Source organism: Oryzias latipes, chromosome 24, assembly GCF_053564925.1.
Source record: "Oryzias latipes strain Hd-rR chromosome 24, Olatipes_Hd-rR_3.1".
NCBI lineage: Eukaryota > Metazoa > Chordata > Actinopteri > Beloniformes > Adrianichthyidae > Oryzias > Oryzias latipes.
Window position 1 is genome coordinate 18,740,070 of NC_136260.1, and position 23,777 is coordinate 18,763,846.

General features: G+C 38.8%; 2 protein-coding genes across 4 annotated transcripts in view; both read left to right on the plus strand.

The window, feature by feature from the left end:
- The window catches only part of ppp2r5a (protein phosphatase 2, regulatory subunit B', alpha isoform), a 30,301-nt gene extending 18,958 nt beyond the window's left edge, over positions 1-11,343 (plus strand). Inside the window, exons 3-13 of the mRNA XM_004083439.5 lie at positions 106-207; positions 309-401; positions 4,152-4,282; positions 5,911-5,970; positions 6,624-6,732; positions 7,016-7,069; positions 7,216-7,266; positions 7,348-7,467; positions 7,552-7,679; positions 8,770-8,871; positions 9,455-11,343. Coding sequence (XP_004083487.1) covers positions 106-207; positions 309-401; positions 4,152-4,282; positions 5,911-5,970; positions 6,624-6,732; positions 7,016-7,069; positions 7,216-7,266; positions 7,348-7,467; positions 7,552-7,679; positions 8,770-8,871; positions 9,455-9,689 — 1,185 coding nt within the window. The 3' untranslated portion in view covers positions 9,690-11,343. The remainder of the gene's footprint in view (positions 1-105; positions 208-308; positions 402-4,151; positions 4,283-5,910; positions 5,971-6,623; positions 6,733-7,015; positions 7,070-7,215; positions 7,267-7,347; positions 7,468-7,551; positions 7,680-8,769; positions 8,872-9,454) is intronic.
- A 5,496-nt stretch (positions 11,344-16,839) lies between these two features.
- On the plus strand, positions 16,840-21,816 carry opn8c (opsin 8, group member c). Of its 3 annotated transcripts, none has more exons than XM_078942753.1 (4): positions 16,840-17,101; positions 18,465-18,764; positions 18,834-19,165; positions 20,915-21,816. In XM_078942753.1, exons 1-4 carry the CDS (start codon positions 17,077-17,079, stop codon positions 21,389-21,391), a joined length of 1,134 nt encoding a protein of 377 aa, XP_078798879.1. In that variant the 5' UTR covers positions 16,840-17,076; the 3' UTR covers positions 21,392-21,816. The 3 variants fall into 3 exon arrangements, with proteins under 3 accessions (XP_078798879.1, XP_078798878.1, XP_011489863.1); XM_078942752.1 differs by having other exon boundaries at positions 16,843-17,105; XM_011491561.4 differs by having other exon boundaries at positions 16,845-17,105; positions 18,465-18,758.
- Positions 21,817-23,777: the final 1,961 nt, after the last annotated feature.

Below are 23,777 nucleotides of genomic sequence, written 5' to 3' on the forward strand. Positions count from 1 at the left end.
AGAATGAAACAAGCAAACACACTCGTCGGTTGTGTAACAGAAAAATAAAAGTCTATCTTTTTCAAAAGTTTTGTTTGAGTTTGGGATTCTTTCTTTTTTCTGCAGATCTGCACAAATATTTTCCGCGCACTTCCGCCAAGCGACAATCCAGATTTTGATCCGGAGGAGGACGAGCCCACTCTAGAGGTTTCATGGCCTCACATGCAAGTAAGAACCCAGTGCTTCACTGGATCCATCCACTCCAGCTTTGAGAGACTTGAACTGTAGTTAAATGTTGATTTTCTTTTTTTTTTTCCTTGATATTCCAGCTTGTCTATGAATTTCTGCTCCGCTTCTTGGAGAATCCCGACTTTCAGCCCAGCATTGCAAAGCGGCATATTGATCAGAAGTTTGTTCTTCAGGTAGGTTCGCTTTTGTTTGTTTACTTTCAGAAAATATTTCTTAGGCATTTTGTTTAAAGCTGCTTTTAGCGTTAAATGCAATTTAGTTTTCAATGTGAGCAAATATTGTCCCTGAAATCAGTGGTCCCCAACCAAACAGTTGACATCAGGCCGCAGAGAAAAAAACAGAATAAAAACCCACATTTTCACATTTTTTAAATATTCTAATTCTGAAGGAAGTTTCATTTTTGAAAATTTACTAGATTATCTTCACCACATCTCATTCTTGACGCATGTAAAGTCGCTTGGTCACAAGTCAAAAATACCTCCACTACTTTCTTAAAGCGACTGCGCCAAATTGAAACGACCAAGCTAACAAAGTTGACCAAAAAGAAAAGGGTTTTTGTTAACTTTAAAAGTTTATTTTCACAGAGAAGAGCCAATAATGAAACAGAAGAAGACCCTTCGACTTCAAAATAAAAAAAGCTGCATTCCCACACACCATAAAAGTAATGCATATGCAGCATCTTATGTTATGAGGATGCTGCTAATAAAGTTACTCAAGCAATGGATTCATGTAAATTTTATTTTAAAAAAACAAAAAACAGTTTAATTGAGCTATTTTAAGGCTTGTAGCTTCCATTGTGACAGTTAGGGATAAAGGAAAAATCAATTTCACATTATAATGGTTCCTAAATAAAATCCAGTGTTCAAAGAAAGTTTAAACAATATAATTTACAGAGGAAGTTGGCCACTTCAGCGTCATCCAGGTTGAAATTATTGTCTAAGGTTAAATCGATCCGTGGCCTGCAAAAGGTTTGGGAATCACACCAATAACAGGCTGTGCTTCAGGATCCTCTGCAGAAATCTGTGGTTCATAATCAAGCGGGCGCCTCTAGACCTGGAATGTTGGCCCAGCCACATTCGAGGTGCCTGGTCCCTCTTTCCGTGATGCAAGTGTAGTTGCTTGGGGGGCTTTAAATAGCTACCTGTTGTTTACGCTTCACAAGGAGAAAAGGGAAATGTGTTTGAAGCAAAGAGAAGAGCGGCGAGGTTTTATGGAAATAAAGGCAGGGGAAAAAGGTCTGGCTAACATCACATGTTTTAATAAACACAGCATGGGAATGCATTTTATGGGATCCCTTTGAGATGTGCAGGGAGGCAGATTCTTTGGAAATGATCAGGCAAATCCAACGAAGAGTGAACAGTAAAGTCCTAACGTCTTCAGGACAGCGTATGATACCGGTTTGTCGTTGCCAACTCGGTCTTTGTCTTTTCTTTGGGGGTCTGCCGGCAACGTTCACTCGGCCCAGCTGTTGCAGAAACTGGATTTCGTCTTGGGGATAGAAACCTCTGAGCAACATGTCATGGGAACGTGTCCAGGATGGATTTGAGGCTTTTTTTCTTCTTCTTTTTTTAGAGTTTTGTGATAAATTGTCAAGTAAAGCTGATCATCACTGCCATGACACTCAATAAAATTAAGATTAGTTTTATTAATCCTGCAGGGAAATTACGTTGTAGTAGCAAATGCGCAGGGAAGAAACTCATACATACATGAACATAAAATACCCAGTTAATGTAAAAGACAGCTTGAAGGGCACCTGGGATGATGCATTGATGCAAGTTTGTGAGGACAGCTCTGACAATTACAGAGGAGTTATAAAGTCTGATTAAAGAAATTAAGAAATTTATGAATACGGAATATACAACTACTGAACGGTACACCAGTCGTGAAAAACAAGAATTTACAATTAATAGAGGCTTAATTGTTAAAACAAGAGTAATCATAAAAATCATGATACTTAAAAAAATATTATTATTTTTTATTAATAATTTCTTGTTAAAAATTCAATGTTTGACTAATGGAGCATTCTAATGAATAATTTGCACCAAATCTCCTTTTTAAAGTGAGATTCTTACTTTAGATTAGTTTCAGTTTTATTTTCTCTCACCAATAAACAAAAAGCTCTTTTCTTTGTGCTCATCTAAAGTAGGAGGAACCTTTCAAATCCCATTTGAGTGCAGTGCACTGATGTCATGGCCTACTATGATGTTAAATGATCCGTTTATCGAGCACTTCCTTAATCAGGTTAATATCTGAATATCTGTGGTGAGAAGCCAACCTGAACCACGTGAGCGAGCCCGTCTCAGCCTCCACAAGCTGGGATGATAAGCATGAAGTAATGCAGGAGGTTTTCATTTACTCTTTCCTGAACCGCAAACTGTGTGTGGGCGATTAATGTTGTTAAACCTGTACGACACGGTTGAGGAATTTGCTTGTGTTGTGCTTCAACTGGAAATGATGTTCTCCATCCTGAAGCTGGGACCTTTTGAGTCTCAATTAGAAAACCAGTCGTTTCGATCATGTGCAAGATGCAGTTCTGCTGCGTTTTAGTCCAGGTTTCTTCCAAAAAATCCAGCTGAATGTTTGTAAAGATTTCGGGTTAAAGTGGGGAATTGTTGATCAGAATTGTTGATCAGATGCTGGTAAGGTTAGTGTGAGAGCTCAAGTCCTAATGTGACCTTGCGTGATTGAATATTGACGTTACCTCGGGCGGATGCAGCATGAATGTATCGCACTGTAGCAACTTCCATTTGAAAGCAGACGGGCCCCGTGTCCGTATCCCTTTTCATGCTTATCGATCAGCGTTAATGCTCACCCGGCTTCTTACGTAAGCCGTCGCTCTTCAATAAATGAACAATTCTGCTTTCAGCACGGTAAAGTAAATGTGAGGCGGGGTGAAAAGTGTCCGCTCAGCCTCCAGAAACACTCCTGGTGGCATCTCATCGCCTCCTGTGATGGAGCTGTTTCATGGCAGCAGATGTCGTTTGTGCCTGACATCTCTCAGCCGCATGAATACAGCGTTGGCAAGGCGCTGTCATTTGCACCCCTCTGGAGAGCATCTGTTTCTGAGGACGAGCTCCCACGATCTTTTCCATCGTGGATCTTTAGGGCTCCAAAGTTCAGAGGCTGTTGGACAAAAATCACAATCTGCACTTGAGACATGTTGTTATATTCCTGTTTTGCTTCATGCAAATGTAGCTTCATCTGCGTGGACTGACACGATGAAGCCCCTTTCCTGAAAGTGTCCGGGGTTAAAAATAGACCTGTCACCTGATGACACACTAGTGGAAGATGAGCACTCACCCCAAAGCTAGATGAGGCCTTAAAAAAAGCCCTTCCCGTCTCAACTAAATTACATAACTCATCAATCGTTTCTGCAAATAGCTGCTTTATGCTTTCAAAGCTGTTTGCATTATCTGCGACAAATGCATTGTGCATGCTGGATAGGAGCTGGGAAAATAAGGAGGGAATATTCATGTATGTGTTTGCACACATGGCTGCTGTACAGTCAGCCAAGTCACTGCAGCATTACTATAATAATCCCCAAAGTCGGTCTCTTGGAGTGATAAACATACAGAGGAGAGTTCCAGCTCCACAGAGTTAAGTTATTGTTTCGCAGACACGCAGCGCTGCTGTTTTGATTCGCCTGCGTTCAGAGGAAAAAGCCAGATTTTATGCCACTGACTGAGCAGCCAATATGTCAACACAGTTGGCACTGTTTTTGTGTTTGGTGGTCTGTTCCGGCCTCGTACACAGCTGATGGGTTTAGAGCCTCTCAGTCAAAAAGTTGCCTCCACAGACCCCTTTCTTATGGTTACATTCATTCTCAACAAATAAATTGCATCCGCCGTGTGGAGTTTGATTCACATTTGTTTGTAAAATGCTAGATGTAGTTCTGAATACTGTATTTTCCTCCGTCTGTGCAGCTGCTGGAGCTTTTCGACAGCGAGGATCCACGAGAGAGAGACTTCCTAAAGACCATCCTGCATCGGATTTATGGAAAATTCCTCGGCTTGCGAGCCTTCATCAGGAAGCAGATCAACAACATTTTCTTGCAGTCAGTTTCACTTTGTCATTTTCATTTTTAAACTCTTAATTGGGAGGGAGATCAGTGTGGCCATAATGAAAGAAGTATAAATTAGAGGATTTAGGAAAGGGTTGTTTTGGTCATAACTAACACTTTTTTTTCCTGCATCGAAAAAATTGACCAAAAATATGGATTAAAGACCCATTCGGATGAAAAATGGCGTTTTTAAAATGTCCTTGTGGCATTTCTCTGATGTAGGACATATATTAAGAACATTATGCTCAAAATTGCATTTCTGAGTATTTCTTTTTCAAATCGTTGTGAATCAGTAACAGTCCCACCCGCAAATCGGAGGCTGATTTTTATTGAACTACTACCGCTCTGCAGAAACAATGTCCTAAAAATTACAGTTTTTTAAAGGACTTATATCATGCAGGATCCATTTTTTATATCTTTTAAGTGTATAATAATTTTAATACCTCACAAGTGGGTTTTTTAAATTGTCTTAATTTCTCTGTCATATGGTTGTCATAAGGTTGTGAACTGGTGGTAAGTCGTTTAACCTCAGTTAGTTAGCTCATGCTCATCTGTGCAGGAAAGTAGGAAAGTTCAAATTCATTGAGAAATGGCTTGAGAATGGGGATTACTACTATATTACCATTAATATATTAATTAAACTGGTTTGTGTACTTATGAAGCAAACTGCATGGTTTGCCCAAAGATTATTTAAATGTGTAGAGGAAGAAACGGCAGACTCCAGCTGTTTGATTCATTACATACGGACGTAGATGCATTTCTTTCTTAAGTGTTCTTAAGAAAAAGTCTTAACTATTTTTCAATGGAACGTCTGTAAATCTGCAGACACCCAGCAAACCTGTTCTTTGTACTTCTTCCTGCCAGTTTTCAACAAAAGGACTCAAATCGGGAGGGGAAGAACTCAGTCTTTCACAGAAGCCCATTCTCTGGGGACAGTCGAACCAGGACACTTTGCAGAGCCGAGCCTTAATGAATGGTCAAACGCTGAGGCCGGAACAGCAGGTTCATTAATGAGGCAGTGCAGCTATCGCTCATGCTGGCTCATGATCTCCTCTAGTCCTAAGACGCTGTCTTGTTTACAAAGGGCTTTTTTTTTTTTTGGACAAAAAATGCTTTTTCAATGCAGACACCAGCAGCACTGTTGGGCTGCTGCAGAGTTTGAGTCCGAGTTTCTGCTTGTGGCGGATGCAAACATGTATTTTAACTTTCCATTTTTGCGTCAGGACAGCGGTAACCGTGTTCGGTCAGGCGTGCTGCAGCTTTACTGCTCCTGTTGCCGTGTGACACAGAGCTGTACAAGACCCAGACAGGGGACACCTGATGTCATTTCCAACCAGCGAGGTGGCAAAACGGGTACACCGGTTTTTGACCATCTGCCACCGCGGATATAAATAGGGCCACAGTTGACAGACTCTCTTTGTACATTGCATCGGTTCAGGGATACACCAGTATCCCCTGCAGAGAAAAATAAATGAAGCGTGGCTTATTAGACTGTAAATATTGTTTGGTCTATTTCTCAACAATATGAGAGCATACAGGCGAATTTGATCCTCATTTTCAGGTTTATTCAGAAATGTTATTGTGTCGTTGTGATAATGTAGACTTTTGCTCTGACTCTGCAGGTTCATATATGAAACGGAGCACTTCAACGGTGTTGCTGAGCTACTGGAAATTCTGGGAAGGTAACAAACCCCATTGATTATTTGATTGATTGTTGCTTTTAAATCAGAGACACAAACCTGTGCAACTTTGAAAATCTGTGCATTTGCTGCTTTTCTTCAGATATAAACATTTTTTTTCTTTATTTTTTTACATTTATTATTTCTCATAATAAAACCATACAGCAAATATATAAGAGCATAGTCAAAAATGTATATAAAAAATTGTTGCATTTACTGTTAAGCTCAAAGGCTCTCATAATAACTGTGGCACTGTCTAGTCCAATCTATAAAAATAATCCCCATGTCTTAAGCAAGACTTCATCTTTGGGATGCAGTCGAAAGTCGAGGCAGAGTTCAACGTTTAACCATTGTGACCTGGAGGGAATTTATTAACCTTTGTGATTTTAGGCCAAACTTCAAATTATTAGAAGTTTTTTTTGACCAAATAAAACACTATTTTCCTCATTGGAACTTTGTTTTTATAGTTGCCACTTCCTCAATTTTTCAAAAAAAAAGTAAGGTTAGTGCATGGTTACTGCGTTCCCTCACTGTTGTTTTTTTGGAACAGCTTTAAAAACCCTTTTATAATATTTCCTTTTCATTGCTCGTTTAAAGCCCTGGTTTTCTCTGTGTGTTCTGTAACTTACAATCCTCTCTTGTCTGCTTGTTTCTAGTATCATCAATGGGTTTGCGTTGCCTCTGAAGGCTGAGCACAAGCAGTTCCTGATGAAGGTGCTCATCCCGCTGCATACAGCCAAGAGCCTGGCCCTTTTCCACGCACAGGTAGAAGCAGCTTTTCTTTTAATTTCTGTAACAGCACCAGATTGCTTTGCATCTTTATCTTGAAGTCTTTTAAGTCTGTTGTCTTGCACAAAGGATATGCATCGGTTCGATTATGCAGCTTTTTTAAGGAGAGTTTTATTTGAGGTCACAGTGAAAACTGATTTAAATATTTGCATAAATCCAACTGCATCCTTATAGGTTTCGTTTTTTTCTCTTTAATGTCCTTTTTCTTCTGTAAAACAGCCTTTGTTTACTTATTAATTTTGTCCTTTGTGCCGCTCAGCTGGCGTACTGCGTGGTCCAGTTCCTGGAGAAGGATCCCACGCTCACAGAGCCGGTACATCTTTTTTACCCTCCCTCCCACTCGATGCACAGAATCTCCAGCTCTGGATTAGTCTGCACCGCAGAAATGTTGTAGTGAATGATGGAAAAACCACCCACTCAAATAAATGCAGAATAGAAATCCCCTGCTTTTCGTTGCAGGTGATCCGGGGTTTGCTGAAGTACTGGCCCAAGACCTGCAGCCAGAAGGAGGTATTTAGCTCCTTTTCATGTGCACTCCCATATTTTTGCGACTGCTGTGAAAAATTATTTTCTTTTTATTATGTGTTGTAGGTGATGTTCCTGGGTGAAATCGAAGAGATTTTGGACGTCGTTGAACCAACCCAATTCAAAAAAGTCCAGGAGCCGTTGTTCAAACAGATTTCTAAGTGTGTGGCTAATGCACACTTTCAGGTACTCTCATTTTTTTTTGTTTTTTGGTTTTATTCAAACCTCAAATGCTTTACAAATTTGATCCCGTCTCTCCTGTCCTCACAGGTAGCAGAGCGCGCTCTGTACTTCTGGAACAATGACTACATTCTCAGCCTCATCGAGGAGAACATCGACAAGATTCTCCCCATCATGTTTGGCAGCCTGTATAGAATCTCTAAGGAGCACTGGAATCCGTATGTTCATCCATATAATACCCATAAAATGTTCAGAATTACAGCATTTTACTGCATAAATAAAAAAAGGAGAAAAACATTTCGAGAAGTCTGGCATCATCAGACACTCCTGGTTTATTTTGCCTGCAGGGAAATGTGTTGCTATATCTGCAAGAACTGCTAAGCCTGTGTTTACATGTACACACTGCCGACGAAATGGTGCCCCAGCACGGCTTGGCTCGGGTTGTTTAGTATGAATGTGTAAGGTGAAATAAAAAAACATTTTTCCATAAACTTTCTCCTTCGTTCAGGCATTTTCACCTTCTTTTTACCACTTTCTTAATAATTTTAGGTGAAAATGATCATGAATGACTAAAATTCGGAAGCTCTAGTATGTGCAAAAGTTGGATTTTAATGTTTTGATTTAATTAAAAAGAAAAATGACGACATTTAAAGAGTCCCTTTCTAAAAAATGTAAAAGTGTTTATTTGATCACACAAGTTTTTTCTTAAAAAAAAAACAGAATCTTGTAACTTCTTATTGATAATTATTTTAAAGTTAAGAATCTGACCAACTGTATCTGCTTCGTAAACATGTAGCTTAAAATTGCTAATAGGCCTTTAAAGTCCAGGAAAAAAATATACATTCTGATATCCAGCAGTCTGTAGTTTATCCTGGGAATTGCTTTCTAAAAGTAACATGCGTTTGGTTTAATCTGTGAATTAGGATTACAGAAGTTTTAAGGCTCTAAAACCCCTCACTGCACATTTTATACATTTTTTTTCAGACAGACATGAACATTTTTACACGTCTCTCTTGTTTAAACTCTTAAAGTTTAAACTTTTGTGGAAAAATCCCCAATTTTATCGCATGAAAACAAAGATCTGCTCGCAATCGAAGATTTGGAGAGCTGCACACATCTGTACGGCACGGAAGAAATGATTGACAAAGTCTCCAGCCTGTCAGGAAGGATACAAAAAAAAAAACATGCAACACTGCACATCAGTGAAACAGCGAGACTGCAAAAAAGTAAAGGGTGACATAGCGAGGGATCACTGTAACCGAAGCCGTGTCATTTTTGTATCTGAAGGAAGTGTCTGCTGTGTTTCAGGACGATTGTAGCTCTGGTTTACAATGTGCTGAAGACGCTGATGGAAATGAACTGCACGCTGTTTGACGAGCTGACATCCTCATATAAAGCAGAAAGGCAAAGGTTTGTCACAAAGACCTTATTTATGTATAATAGCCTATGTTTACGATAAAGAACTCCGACCTGGTCTTGATGCAAATGGAGAATTCCCAGGTGAAGATGCTGCTTGGATCCACGATGAATGAGACCCTCAACAACTCAAGAGTTTTTGAAGATTCCGATATGTCAGAGGAGGTTTTGCATTTACTCTGACCAATCTGGACATTCAGGAGCAAAGTGGATGCTTTTTGGATTTTGCAGCCTATTCTTCCTGCTTTCACAGTTTTCTATTTAAGAGGCTAAAGTGATGTCACACACAGCTGAGGATGTTAGAGTTGCCGTTCGTCATACAGTCTAGTATCAAGGTGTCCAATTGTTTTCCTCAAACACGTGAAACGCCATAGAGAAAAAAGCTTTTACTTGTGAAAGCCCACATTTCTTTTCCAGGGATGCTCCATCCTCTAAAACCCAGAGAGCTGTTCTTCTGCTTATTGCATCTTTATTTTTATTTTTTTTACTTAATGGTTTGTTTATTGAATCTCCAAGCTCTTTATATCTGTTTTGAATCGGATCTTTTTCTTTAAAAAATGACTGTTTGTTTTCGTAGGGAGAAGAAGAAGGAGCAGGAGAGGGATGAGCTGTGGAAGAAACTGGATCAGTTTAAGTTGGGCAACGCTCCTCTGGTCCAGAACAACAGCCACAGTATCCCTAGTGTCCAAAACAACAACAACAACAACAACAACAGTAATAACAACGAGAGCCAGGAGGCCACCTCCACCCCGAGCAACAAAGACCTTGCCGTCACTGTGGAAGTTGAAGACAGCACCCCATGTGCCAAATGACAGTAGAAACCAGTTTTTCTTTTTTGGGGTTCCGTTAACGGTCTGACTGTTGGACCGTCGTGGGGAGGCGCAACGGAGACGACACAAACGACACCTCAGCAGTATAATAAATCTACTTTAGCGAGTGCCAGTGGTTCTTTGGCAGTAAAGAAATGTATATGTTCCAGACTCTCTTTGGATGTTATGTTGTGGCTGCAGTACATTGTCTGAAGATATCTCCTCTCACCTTTAGTTTCTTAACTGATGATCTTTTTTCTTGTTGTATTATTCAACGTGTGACACATGGGACGGGAGAAAAATAATGACTTTAATTTAATGTTTCTGATTGTTCTCCATTTAGAAGAGGTCAATAGCTATTTAAAGATGTCTGTTTTTAATGTGCTTTTTCTTCGTCGCTGCCAACACTCGGGTGCAAACCTCAACGGGGGGGGGGGGAAATCAGATGTTGGGGAGTGTTTTGTGCAGATGGGACCAGATCCTTATACATGAAACCCCCATATATATATTTATATTTACAGAGAGACCCATTTATATGTAGAGAGGATTGATTTTTAAGGACCAGAATAAGCCTGGACACCTCCTTATGTAGAGAAGAAACCTTTTGGGAGATGATTAAGCTAACCACTGACTCTGGGAGTGACTCTGCTTTATAATATGAATTAACACGTAAGAAAAAATATATTTTTCAAACTATTTTTTTGTTTAACGTGATGCATATTTTTCTTCTGGGTGAAAACATGAAGCTAAAGCAGTAGGTGCCTATATTTATACCGTTATTCATGTTGAAGTATTGAGGAAGGGCTTTAAAAGATTAAGCTTTTTTTTTTTTAATTTACTTAAAGAAATAGTTTGACATTTTTCCAATTTGTTGGAAACAGGCCACTACTCAATTTTTTGAATCAAGCTGTAAGCACGCCAAAAGTGCTGCGGAAATCTCTTCTTTTTATATTTGAATGCAGTTTTTAATGCATAAAGGAGGATAATTCTTTACGAAAACAGCCGTTGCTTTAATCACAGGGATCTACAACGATTTAAAGATCTACAAACTGACGTCAAATTGGATCAAGGATGTTGAATGTACGTTTAATAATGCTAAGTTTGAGGGCTGCTTACAGGGAAATGCCACTCCCCGCCAGATTTTCTGCTCAGTTTAATGCTTCTGTGGTTGAGGGAGGTGTAGTCAGTGCTTATTGGAGAATAATGGGGCTGAGAGCCAAGGTTTGAACTCATCTCAGCACTTATCTGGTATTTGATACGGCACAAGAGGCTTTTTGTTTACCGAGGAACTCCCCCCCCCCCCCCCCCCTAAAAAAAAAAAATCATTCAGCGCTATTAAAGAAAATCCCCATCAAGTCCTCTTGACCATCATGCCTGTTTGCCACGTCTGCTCTGTAAGCCTGTAAAGTTTTTTGATGAAGCTTGTAAAATGTGGTCATGTTCTCTGCATGTCGGAGATGATTGATGATAGGGACCATATTCCTGTCTGGACCTCACTGTCTGTTCAGCTCCTTTGGGTTTCTGTTAGGTCCGGTTGTCCCTGATGCCTTTCTGTCAGTCCAGCATTCCAGCCTCGGAGAAACTGTTGGGAACCTGTTTTGTAATCACAGATCTTCTATAGGTTTCACCATCGAATAAAGTCTACTTTATCTTTCTACTCTTTTGTTTCTGTACATTTTATTTTTTATTTTTTCCACTGCATGAGTTGCAATGTGTGATGAAAGTCAGCAGATGGTGCAAATATATAAAGTTTTGGGTTAGAAATTAATTGGTTTTCAAGGAAACGAAAGGACAAATTTGGGATTTTTTCCAATTTGACTACCCTCATATGAAGGCAACAGCTATGAGTAGTTATATTTCATTTAAAATTTTAATATTTAATATTGTTGCTAGATGGAATCAAATCAGATAAGACAAAAAATGCTCATTTAAAATGAAAATTCAAATTAATATATTCATCTTAACGAGCTTTTCTTGTAAATAAAATAATATTCTTTAAAGAGTCAAGTGTCTTAATTGGTAACAAAAGCAGGTTGATTCTGAAACTCCTCCCTTTATAAAGCCTACATTTACTTGTTCCAATATCTGCAGGCACAACTGACTTTGTTTGTGTGGCAGCACCCCCTGCTGGTAGATAAGTGGAACTGGAAATGTTAAAACTTCCTTCATGAGCATCAGTAGTACGGTAAGCATAAAAATGGCTGAATTCTACGACTCACCATTGTCTAAAATTTTGGTTTGATATCTTGAAATTTCACTTGTCAATAGTAAGAATATATTAAAATAATCATTTGATCTTTTTTATCTGTAGTTATGGAAGCATGACACAATACTGAACAGAAGGGAATGTCTTTTGTCTGCTCTTCTATTTTTATTCAACTATTTCCTTCAGTAAGTCATCAGAATTTCACACGCTTTGCATGTTCACAGCTGATGCCGTTTAATGATTACACTGCTTTGACTACAGTCTGGCATTTCGTCTAACGGGTTACTGGGCTGCACTGACTGTTCTATTCAGACTCATATTTTTTTTTATTTTCACTTGCACTAAACTTTATTTTTTAAAGTTTCCAAATTGTGTCCCTGGTAGATAAGTGTGTCTTTACTTTTGATTGAAATCCAATTTTTGAAAAATATGGCTCACTTTTCAACATGGATTTACAATTAAAGCCTCAAATACAATTTGCTATTCCCACAAAACCAATTTTAGGTAGGCGTTGAATAAAATGATGTAGGCAGTAGAACACAGACATCAGTGGAATTTTTTTTTTACTACGTATTGTTGAGTTTCTTAACAAACATTCAGCTTTTAATCCATCTTCATCTGCTTCAGTTTGTGGGGAGAGCAGACTAGTGGAGAGACCCAGACCACCTTCTCCAGAAGGTCCAGAAGGATCCCAAAGTGCTAACAACCCTTGTGCTATCCTAGGCACTTTAACGTTGGGAGTTGGGTCATCTAGACCCACTAGACCAGGGGTCACCAACCCTGTGCCCGCGGGCGCCAGTGCGCCCGCGAGCACCCCTTGTGGCGCCCGCAGGGAATGCACCCAAAAAAAATCTTTTTTTTTTTTTTTATTGAAGCAAATATTCAACAAACAACCACCGCATGTCTGTCAATGACAACAATATCAATTCTGAGATAAAGGTAGACAAAGAAAACCCAAATATGTAAACAAATATAACTTAAAAAATAATCACTAAAAGTAAGGGTCTATTACAAAAGTTTAAATAGATCAAATAATTTACACAATTTCTGGACATTCTTATGATTCATGTAATGTAAAGATTTTGAGAATAGGTTGAGGTGGTTGAATAATCCATTAATGTGAGGATTAATATTCCTGTCTGTTTTTATTTACATTTATGTTTAAAAAGTTAAAATTAAGTTAAAGTTTTAAAGGTTTAAAAGTTTAGCTTTAGTGTGTTCAATAAATATTTATCTTGTTCGGCTGCAACCTAAAGTCTGTTTTGAAATTAGGCTCCCTCTGCAACTGAGTTTGACCCCCCCCCTGTAATACCAGTCTAGTAAATTCATGCATGTTTTTGTGTGTAAAATGAGCAAATAAAAATAGGGCACACAAAAGGAAGTCCTCAAATTGTGTTGTTTTTTTTTTTTTGGGGGGGGGGGCTAGGAGGTTTTTAGTGGCGCCCTTCATACCACTTGGTGCCCATGAAATAGCCCTCGGTCTCAAAAAGGTTGGTGAACCCTGCACTAGACAGTGCTCTGAACATTTTTTCCTCAATGATTTGTGATCTTCACTGGTGTCCATGGATTACATGAAATCTTTCCACCTTTATCCACCTTTGTCATGGTAGGAACACGTCAATGTAAGGGTGGGGTCATCTAAGATAGCACAAGGGTTACGTCAGCTAAGACACATAGATCCTTTAGGGTATCCTGGATCTCCTCCTATTGGGACATGCTCAGAATACCTCTCCAGGGAGGGACATGCCAAAGAGATGATTGATCCACCTCATCTGTGGATGTGGAAATACAGCTGCTTAACCCTGAGCTCCTCCTGGGTGAAAGGCAGTGGCGGACTTGGCGAATGTGGCCCTCTGCAGCTGTTGTATTAATAATTAATAATTTCTTGTTTTTTTCTTTTCTTTACTCCTTACCTATCGGGTAAAACGTCAAATAACTTCCTTACTGGTCCACTTTAAGACAACGTCAATTACAAGAATCTAAGTGTTTTGATAAGACTTTAAAAACTAAAATTAAATGTTAAAGAAATGTATTTTGTATTATATACATTTTTACTTGCAAAAACATTAATTTTACTAAATTCTCTAATTTGTGAATCCCTCACTTCCCTGAAGGAACAAATATCATTTTTCTGTCTTTAACTTGTCAGGTTTTACTAAAGAAGCAGAAAATGCAAATAGTTTTTTTAGTCTGTTCTGGTTTTTCCTATTTTATCTGCCTTCCAGCCCTTTTGGAAGTGTGGCAGCAAATGTCTTGCTTTCTCTTTGCCTTTTCCTCTTGATCACTATGCTTCATTTGACCACTTTAAAAAAAAACATTGTTTTCAATCTTCTTTTAACATCTGTCAGTGTTGCCAAATGGAGTTGGGGGTTCTCCAGCAAACGTCATCTAAAGACCACCAGAAAACCAGACCCACCAAAAAAACACACATAATATTAATCAGTGATTAATTAGTCATAATTGATCATCCATTATTTATTACTTCCCGATTTGATTGAAAGTCCAACTTTAACACATTTTTTATGTTATTACATCCACCAGTTTTGCAGTCAGTCAGAGAAAAACGTGAAGTAACGGGCTCTTATTGAACTTTTCTAACAACCACTGATGTTTTGTTCAAATATTAAGAACAATCAAACAAAAGGAAAGTGGAAAAAAAAATCAAAAATAATCAAACAATATATTAGTTGTATTTCAACTTATTAACCTACCATGAACAAAAGTGGAAATTGTTCTTGAATTTTAATTTTTATGAATTTAGGTGAGATAAAATAAATCTTGTGAAATGTTTGATTTTTGAAATCCTGTTCTTGTGAATAAAACATTTCCAAGTGTTAATTAAAATATTAGGAATTAAATCAGATATCACCTGAGATGACTCCAAAAAGTGCTTTTTGTTTTTCTATTTGTGTATTAAAAGGAATTTGGCACTGACAGCAATAATCCTTCCAAAAACATATGTATGCAGTCATAAAACAAATGATCGATTGTTTATATCAATATAATAATAAGCACAATTGTTTTTCTGCCTCATTCTGTGTTTTCTTTAGCGCAGCTTCACATCAGATCTTCTGAAGTGAAATATATGACCTATCAAATAGAAAAGGAGGACATGGAATAAAAAATAAAAAAAAATGCTTGGCTTAAATAATGACAGTAACAATGCAAAATAAAGCAATGATTAAAATTATTAGAATCAAACATATGCATTTCATTAATCATTAATTTGATTATGATGGCTGGTGAGGAAGATGACAGCTGGAAACCCAATCTGGACTTGCTGTTGCAGAAGAACAGGGGAGGACCAAACACTTTTACATGATCAATCTTATGCCAGATTAGTAATTTGGGGTGTTTTTTCATCACAGATTTAAATAATGATGGACGTAAAATTTATTTAAGACATTTTTACTAAGTGTTCAGGTCAATCCTAATGGTGAGTCCGCCCCTGGTGACAGATCTCTTCACTCTATTTCATTTCCTCCCCTTTTTTCTTCTGGGATCTTATCCTCATGACCCTCCGTTTATGACCGTATATAAGGTGAGGAAATGAACATACAATCACCAGTAAATCGAGAGCTTTGTCTTTTTGTTCACCTCCTCTTTTACTATAACTGCAGTGACAACCATTACTGCAGCCGCTGCAGGGATCCAAATGTCAATCTCAAGCTCCAAGTTTCCCTCATTCATGAACAAGACTGCAGGCAGCCTCAATGCACAATAATGGTCCTGGTGCCATGAGGCTAACAGAGCAACCTCTTTGGTAAAAAGCAAAGGTTCTGAAATTCTGTGTTCTTTAAACCAGACTCCCTCTGATCCTTGTTGGCTCCATAGAAATTCTGTTCATGAAAAACTTGAACAGAACTGTTGGAATCCAACTTTCACTGAGAACTTAGCATGCTGATAAAATGACCTAATCTCCTGCTTTGGTCGTCCAAAAGACCAGATGGGCCTTTATAGAAGGCCTTGAACACAATGAGAGACCAAATCGAATGCTTTTATTCACCTTTGGATGAGATGAGCAAGCATTTATGAACACTTAAGAAGTCAGTGTGAGATGTTTAATATACAGCTCCTATCCTCCTCTTCAAGCTGAAGAAAACCTCTATGAGAAGATAAAGATGAACAAATACTCATGATTTTAGAGCCTTCTTCTTTTCAATAGTAGAAAAACACTTTCACTTTAATAAAACCTTTGGATCAATGGATTAGGCTTATAACATTTTTTATGTAGTTTAAAAAAGAAAGTGCATTATTAAGCCTGTAATACAGTAAAATACTGATGAAATATATGAATGTATACAGAACTGTGAACTTCTTTTAATGTTTTAGATTTTTATGTATCCAAGACGGAATATGTTGCCATCTTCCGCCAGGGGGCGACAGACATTTATTTTCTGTTTGATTCTGGTTCTAATTTTTTTTTTTTAGGATTGTATTGAAAGAACCTTCTGGATTTTTTTACTTGTCCCATTTTTGTATGAAAACTCTCATCATCTGAGCCATTTAAACACGAGTGCAATTTTTAAACGGGAATGACACGAATTTCGGATGCTGCATAAGGTTTCACAAGTGATGAACCCTTATGCCTTTTCTAGAATTATTAAATCCTCTGAAATATTGAATGCCTTATTTTATTTACATTTTTTAAGCAAAAACTAAGTAATTGTTCCATAGATAAAAGTAAACAGTACATAAAACTGCGGAAAAAAGGCACATTGCTTTGCTGGATTCTATTCATTGTTTGACAATTATTTTTCTAATACTTTCTTTTCTATATATAAAATAAGGGCTAAAATGCATGAAAGTCTAATTCCACATCTCAAATGAGAAACTAATGATAAATACTGAAAAATGGTAGCTTGCAGTTTCAAACTATCTTTTAGTTGGTTTCTCTCATCAGATTGTTCCTCTGACATTTGTAGCCAGTGGGACCCAATCCTTGCTGAAGCAGTGAGACCTTGCCTCATACCACTTGAGCTTCTGGATCACATCACATCATCCTTGTTTCCAGTGGACCCTGGGTTACCATGGTGACGCTCAATCCTCCTGCATAAAAGAAAGTCAGCTTCCTTGCAGACATTCGGTTTTGACAGGCAGCGCAGCACCAATGCCTCTGAAGTCCTCCGATGAGAACCGAACCAGCTCTGCGTTCTCCTCCAAGCTGAGTCCAGAGGCTGATCTATGCGTAGGACTTGGCATCGTCTCTGTGGGTATGCATATCTTATGCTCTACATTTATTGACCTAAAACTATTTAAAGGGTTTTTTTTTTCCGACTAAAGCTAAGCAAAACTAAAAACTTTCACTTTAGACGCATGGATACCAAGTTAAGGTGCAGACATGAACCATTTTTAATAAACTGTGGTGGCAATAACTTTTATTGGAAGTTTGGAGAATGTTTTATTTTTTTACTGTTTGTGACTAAATTAGGTACAATGAAAAATCTATTAGAAAGTCTTTTTGCAAAAAATGTAACAGGATTTTTTTTTAAAACACTAAACTAATAAAGCATTTAAAACTATGACTCTTCTAGTTTAGAAAAAAAGAATTGACTTTATTAGAAAGTTCATCTACATGGAAATACAAAATACTTGCACAGAAACATCTTTTAAAACATTTTTTTATGTTTTTGACTGTCATGAATACCTTTCTTTTATAACTTAAGATATACAGTAGCTAACAAATCATACATCAATATAACTGATTCATAAAGACTTTTTATTATCTACATGGAAAGTGGCTTTTTTCACTGCTTCTCTAATGAAGAGAGATCTCAAAAAATCTTACAGAGTATATAAGACTCATCGGTTTTGTATTTCTATTCTTTATAAATGTGCTGTGAAGCATGAGGGTGGTGGTGTTATAATTTGGGAATGTATTGCTTCAATGAGTTGCGTATTGATCCATCCATCCATTTTTCGTTCCTTAGTCACATTTGGGGTCACAGGTTAGGCCGGAGCCTAACCTGCTACTGTTGGGGTAAGGCGGGGTTCGCCCTGGTCACCACTGCTGCAGGGTCAAACAAGGACAGACAACCACTCAAACTCATATTCACATATTCCCTAAGAGATGCCCAGAGATCCCCCCCCCCCCCCCACACACACACACATACACACACATGCAAATATCCAAACTATACTTACAAAGGCCCTCAGATTTGATTGAACCTGGGACTGAGGAGAGAGTGTTAACCACTACACCATCATGCAACACTGGCCCAATGATTTATTTTATGATGACATTGTCTTGTTAAAAGAATAAGTTAAGGTTGATATTTAAACTGTCAAAGTTAACTGATCAAATGCCGGATGTGCTTTTTAACTTTGTTCTTTTTGAGTTTTTAATATTTTGGAGCATCAGTGACGGACTTTTGTTTGAGTTTTGCTTCATCACAGGCTGAAAGGTCAATGAGGATTCTTGGGTTAAAGCATATCTACATCCTAAGTATGAGATTTGAAAATAAATCAAAATGACTGACTCAAGTGTGCACTTTTGTTTCAGTAAGGTGATGCTGGAGGAAAGTCAAATGTGTATTTTTGTTCTCTCTGAGTGTAAACTTTGTGTCCTGCAGTTTTGCTCTCTGTTGTGGGAAATGGACTGGTGTTGGTCATCTGTTACCGCAAGAGAAAGAAGATGTCGGGCTCGGAGCTGCTGTGCATCAACCTGGCTGTGGTGGACTTCCTCTGCTGTGTCTGCTTTTACCCATTCTCCATTGTGTCCTCGTTCCATCACGTGTGGCTGGGAGGAAACATCACCTGCATTTACTACGGACTCGGCTGCTACATCTTCGGCTTGTGCGGCATGTTCACCATCACCGCCATCAGCATCATCCGCTACCTGAAGACCTGCTACAGTCTGGCTCACAGTGAGAGTAGGATTTGTTAAAAGGTTGTACCTGTGATGATTTCAGCAAGAAGCTGAGTTTTGATCCCTCTTCCAGGTTTTTGGCTGAAAGCTACTAATATCCGGCTGCTTTGCTGTGTCATCTGGCTGGTTTCTGCAGTTTGGTCCAGCTTTCCCCTGTTTGGCTGGGGCGAGTACGTCCCTGAGCCTTACGGGCTGTCCTGCACCGTCGCCTGGAGGGGCTATCATACATCAACAAAAGACGCCTTCTATGTCATCTGCTCCTTTGTGTGCTTTACTCTGGTTCCAGCTCTCTTCATTGTGGTGTCACAGTGCAGCATCCTCTACAAGGTGTCTCGCTTCTCCTGTGAACTGTCCGCAAAAGGCATCCGAAACAACCTGCGTCACGCTGAAAAGAGGATATCCATGGTGAGGAGTTCTTTTGGTCTCAATAAGCATGGACTCCAAGGATTGCACTTCATTTGAACAGAAAATGTTTCTGAGATTGCTAGGATTTGCAGCATTTACAACTTAATTGGACTTTTTAAGAAACAACACACATTTTATGGCCTGCAGGTGCCACCTGCCCCCAACCTGACTGCCCCTTTGTCCCACCCTTGTTGACTGAGTGGCTGCTACCGGCGCCTTGTCCCACCCTGGTCAGAGCTGCATATGATAAATTGAAAATAAAAAGGCAGAATTTCTGTTGTTTTTTTCTGCCTAGCAACCATTGTGGTGATGAACAGGTCTATGTAATTTTTTAGAAGAATTGGCAAAAGTAAACTTTTGGATTTCCTTGGCAACTGAAGTTTTTTGTTAATCATGCTCGTTTTGTTCTGCTTGAGTCAGCGATTCATGTATTAAATTCTCACAATAATTTGGTAAAAAAAAAATGTGCCAGCAACAGGAGATAACGCTATTCAAAGCTTCCCAATGTTGTGGCGTATGTGTGCAATTTCAAGAAGATCGCCTGAACAAGTGTTTTTTTTTTTTTTAACCATTCTGTGCGAAAATGTGAATTGCCAAATTTCCATTTTCATGCTGTAGGGTCTGTGGCTATCCCATAAACTTTATTTTGAGCCTATTGAGAGATTTTGGCCCCATTCATTTTTTTTTGAAGATCTCTCCCATTGTGATGTCTTTTTTGTGTGTGTGTGTGGGGGGGGTCACTTACACATTTTTGATGAGTATGTGGCGGGGTCAAAGGCTCAATCTGGACATGGCAGATTGCAGAACATAAAAAGGTAAACAATGTAGACAGGTGAGCGGTTGGAGTGGACAATGGTCCAACAAAAACCATCTGTTACTAGTTAATGTGAGGAAGCCTTTCTCAGTTAAACTCTGAAAAATACCCACAGTAAAATGTAGAATAAAATGTGAAGATTTCTTTAAGTTATAAATTGAAAGGGGCAATGCTTCCTGTTTGAGGCAGGTTGGACAAAAAGACAATTCACTAAGTAGCCCTTTGGTGGTTTGTATTTCAAGTTACTGTTCTGTGAAAGCTTTCCAAAAACAGTCTGCTTCAAAAATATTTTCCTATTATTTTTGGACTGTGAATGTTTCTGAACCATCATCATTTTTTCTTGTTTATCTGACATGTGTGCGTGAATAGAGAATCCTATACATCATGTCAACGTGGTGACAACAGAGATTATAAACCAATCTGGCCTTAAATCAGCCGAACAAACCACTGGTTGACTCACTCATCAACAGGATTTTCTATTATCTTTAGGACAATAGGAAATAACTTAAAGGAAAACAATTTTCACTGTAAGTTATTTTGAAATCTGTGACTATGGTTACCAACTGTAACATAACACGTTACCCAAAAATGATAGAAGCCAAGAAATTTCTTTTAAACACATTTTGCAGATTTTTCTCCCACATTTAAAAGTCTGTATGTTGTGTTTTGTGCTTTTTACACAATCCTGTCAAAAAGAAAAGAAGCAATTTTTTTTTTTACATTTCCACAATGATGATCATCTGTCTATAATTACTCTAATGTGGTTACCCGGCCGGCATGTCAATAATTTTGGTAACACAATGACTCAACTGTTGACCTTTATTGTTGAAGAAAGAAAAGGTCTCCTAGGTAACCACTCCGATGCGTCATGATGGTACAAAAGTAGTATGCCATTACTGCAATAGTAAAATCTGCTTTGTGACTTCCTCTTCCAGATGTTTTTCTGCATCAGTTTTGGGTTCGTGATTGCCTGGGCGCCTTACGCAGTTGTGTCCTTCCTCTTCATATTCCACAAAGAGCCCCGCTACATGGCGCCGGAGGGTTTTGTCCTCCCGGCTCTTTTTGCCAAAAGCTCGCACATCTACAACCCGTTTATCTACTTCTACTTCAACAAAACTTTCCAGCAGGAGCTGCGCCGCTTGCTCCTGGCATCCTACCACAAACTGACGGGAAACCGAGTTGGAGTTCACATTTCCACGAGCCAGCAGGCCCCTCATCCCATCCACATTCAGCTGCAGGAACGAGGCTGCGCCCAGAGGACAAACTTTGCTGTGTCTCACTGCAGACCCAATGAGATTCACAGAGGTTCACACAGCAGGCAACTGTTTGCATGCTGGGAGTCTGCGGCAAAGGACGCACAGGCCATCAAAGACAAAGAACAGAACACAGACTGTCAGGCAGTTTCCATGTGAACTCTGACTTCTAATTCCAGATTGATAAAGGAGTTTACACTCTCGGTGTAAAGAATCTTAAGATTCTGTTTTTTCTGTTCAGTTGAATGTTCATATGCAGCTGCATGGATTAGAATGATGAACGTCCATCTTATTTTCAAAAATGTTAAATGGGTTTTTAGGAAATGGAAAAAATAGTTCATAAACTTAAAAAGCTCTTTTATTTTTTTATTTTTAATGTTGTGTTTTCATGAATTATGGTTATTCTCGATTTGTGTCATTGAATCAATAGAGAACAAAAGGAGAAGTTTGTTTAGTTTCAACATCTTTTATGTAAGTGAATGTCAGCAATGCTTGTCTTCCATTATGTCCTGTAATATTTGTATTTTTTATGTGTTTTAAGTTAAAAAAAGTTGCATGAATGATTAAAGAACCCCCAAATCTGTCGTTTTGAGAGTTCATTCAGCTTTCTCATTTCCATAAATTACAAAAACGGACAGTCAAATCAAAAGGATTCATTTAAAAACCTTTAAACCAGAACTTAACAATGAATGATAAGACAAGTAAAAGCATTCTCACTTCAAAGAGTCAATATGAAAGATTCAAATGAATTTGACGCCTACGGCACTGCGGTAAATTTGGAGAATTGACTTTGTTCAATAACTTTGGATGAGGTGAGTTCAAAGCAAATCCAAAACTGACAACAACCATAAAACTCAAAGCTACCTTTAAAATGACCTCCGAAGTTCAAACAAAACTGAGATGAAACGACTGGGAGACTGACAAAAAGGACCACACTTCACAAACTTTCAAAAATGTAAAGAAAGGAAATCATGCCTTTGCTTATATTAGTGCATAACAAGAGTCTTGTGTGCAAGTTCACATTCTAAATAAAAAAAAACTGATAAAGAAAATCAATGCAATAGCTTTTATGTAACATTATCTTATCCCATGTTAGAGGACCAAGCAGCTGTTTTCAAAGATTCCCTGTTAGACATCCAGTATCCGGTTGGTCACCTGTGCAGCGGGCCATGCAGTAATAAATGTCAAGCTGTTGATGCTTCAGTTTTCCAAAAGTGGAGGCTTTACTGTCTAAAAAATTAAAGAAATATGGATTAGAAAGACTCCAATGCTGCTCGTTTGAAGCTGTTTGCGCACTTTCTCCAAGGTATTTGTGCTCTCTTAATTTGAAAAAAGCAAGTGTTTACGCACATTTATTTTTAAATTTTACTTTTTTTTTGACCAAATTGTTAAAAAACAAAACAAAAAAAAACTCACATACAGATATTTTATTCAAACTGTCATGGTGCCTCTGTCAGCTATCTTCCCCCTCCCCTCTCTGCTTGGCCACTGATTCGTCCCAGCTGCGTTCACTCATCTCATCAACCTGCCAGACCTACTTAAGGAGCGCCAGGACCAGAATTCAACGCTAGTTCGTTACCCCTGATGGACCTACATATCCCACGAGTGGACGCCAGCTTCAGCCCAAGCGGAGTTATCCCCGGAGTTACCTACCTCCTCTCACGCTCCATACATCAGGCCTCAGCTCTAGCCTCAGCCGAACCTCCAGCCACGCCACGGGCCACGGTCGAGCCTCCAGCCACGTCAAGATCCACCCTCTCATCTGGAGTTGCCGTTCCTGCCATTCCCCGCCACAACAGGACAAATTCATCCGCTGGAAAAATTAAATTTATTATTTACCTTCACTCACCTCCTGTCTTCCTTCTGGGTTTCAGCGTCTGGGTCCGTCTAGCTTTGACAAGTCATGACACAAACCAGACTTTCTGGAGAACAAAATCAAATCAATTCATGCAGAGTCCACAAACCTCTACATCATCTCGCTAATTTAAATGATTCATGAATGTTAATGAGAGGCAGAATCATTTGTTCTTCGAACTTTTAAAAGTTCCTGGCACTCTTGGCACAATCAGTTCTCAGTTTTCTGCATGAAAGCTGAGTTAATCCTGGACCACTGAAGACGAACGAACTATACCAGAAAACCATTCCCTTCATGGTGGTTAGATTTCAAACAGCTGCAAGTGGCGTTGTGTGGCCCTCTGGCGCTACCTGCCCCTGTTGCAACCCTCTTTTACCCCTTTTTTACCTGCCCTCCCTTGCTGAGCTGCTGCTTTTTCAAAATGGTGACTTTTTTTTGGGTTGGTTTTTATCTCCATAGCAACCATTTTCTTATTCGGTCGCCGGGGGGTAATGAAGAGATTGACATAATCTTTAGAAGAATCCAAAAAAAGTAGACTTTTGGATTTCCATGAATAACTACAGAGGTTTTTTGTTAACCACGCCCGCATTCTTAATGCACTGTATCACCAAAAGTATTGGCTCACTCATCCAAATGATCAGAATCGGGTGTCCTAATCACTTGGCCTGGCCACAGGTGTGTAAAACCAAG

Excerpts from the sequence above, each read along its gene's own strand:
- opn8c (XM_078942752.1), top strand. The coding sequence starts at position 17,003 with ATGCCTCTGAAGTCCTCCGATGAGAACCGAACCAGCTCTGCGTTCTCC. Across the intron at positions 17,106-18,464 it reads ACTTGGCATCGTCTCTGTGG|TTTTGCTCTCTGTTGTGGGA; the intron begins GTATGCATATCT and ends TGTGTCCTGCAG. Across the intron at positions 19,166-20,914 it reads CTGAAAAGAGGATATCCATG|ATGTTTTTCTGCATCAGTTT; the intron begins GTGAGGAGTTCT and ends TTCCTCTTCCAG.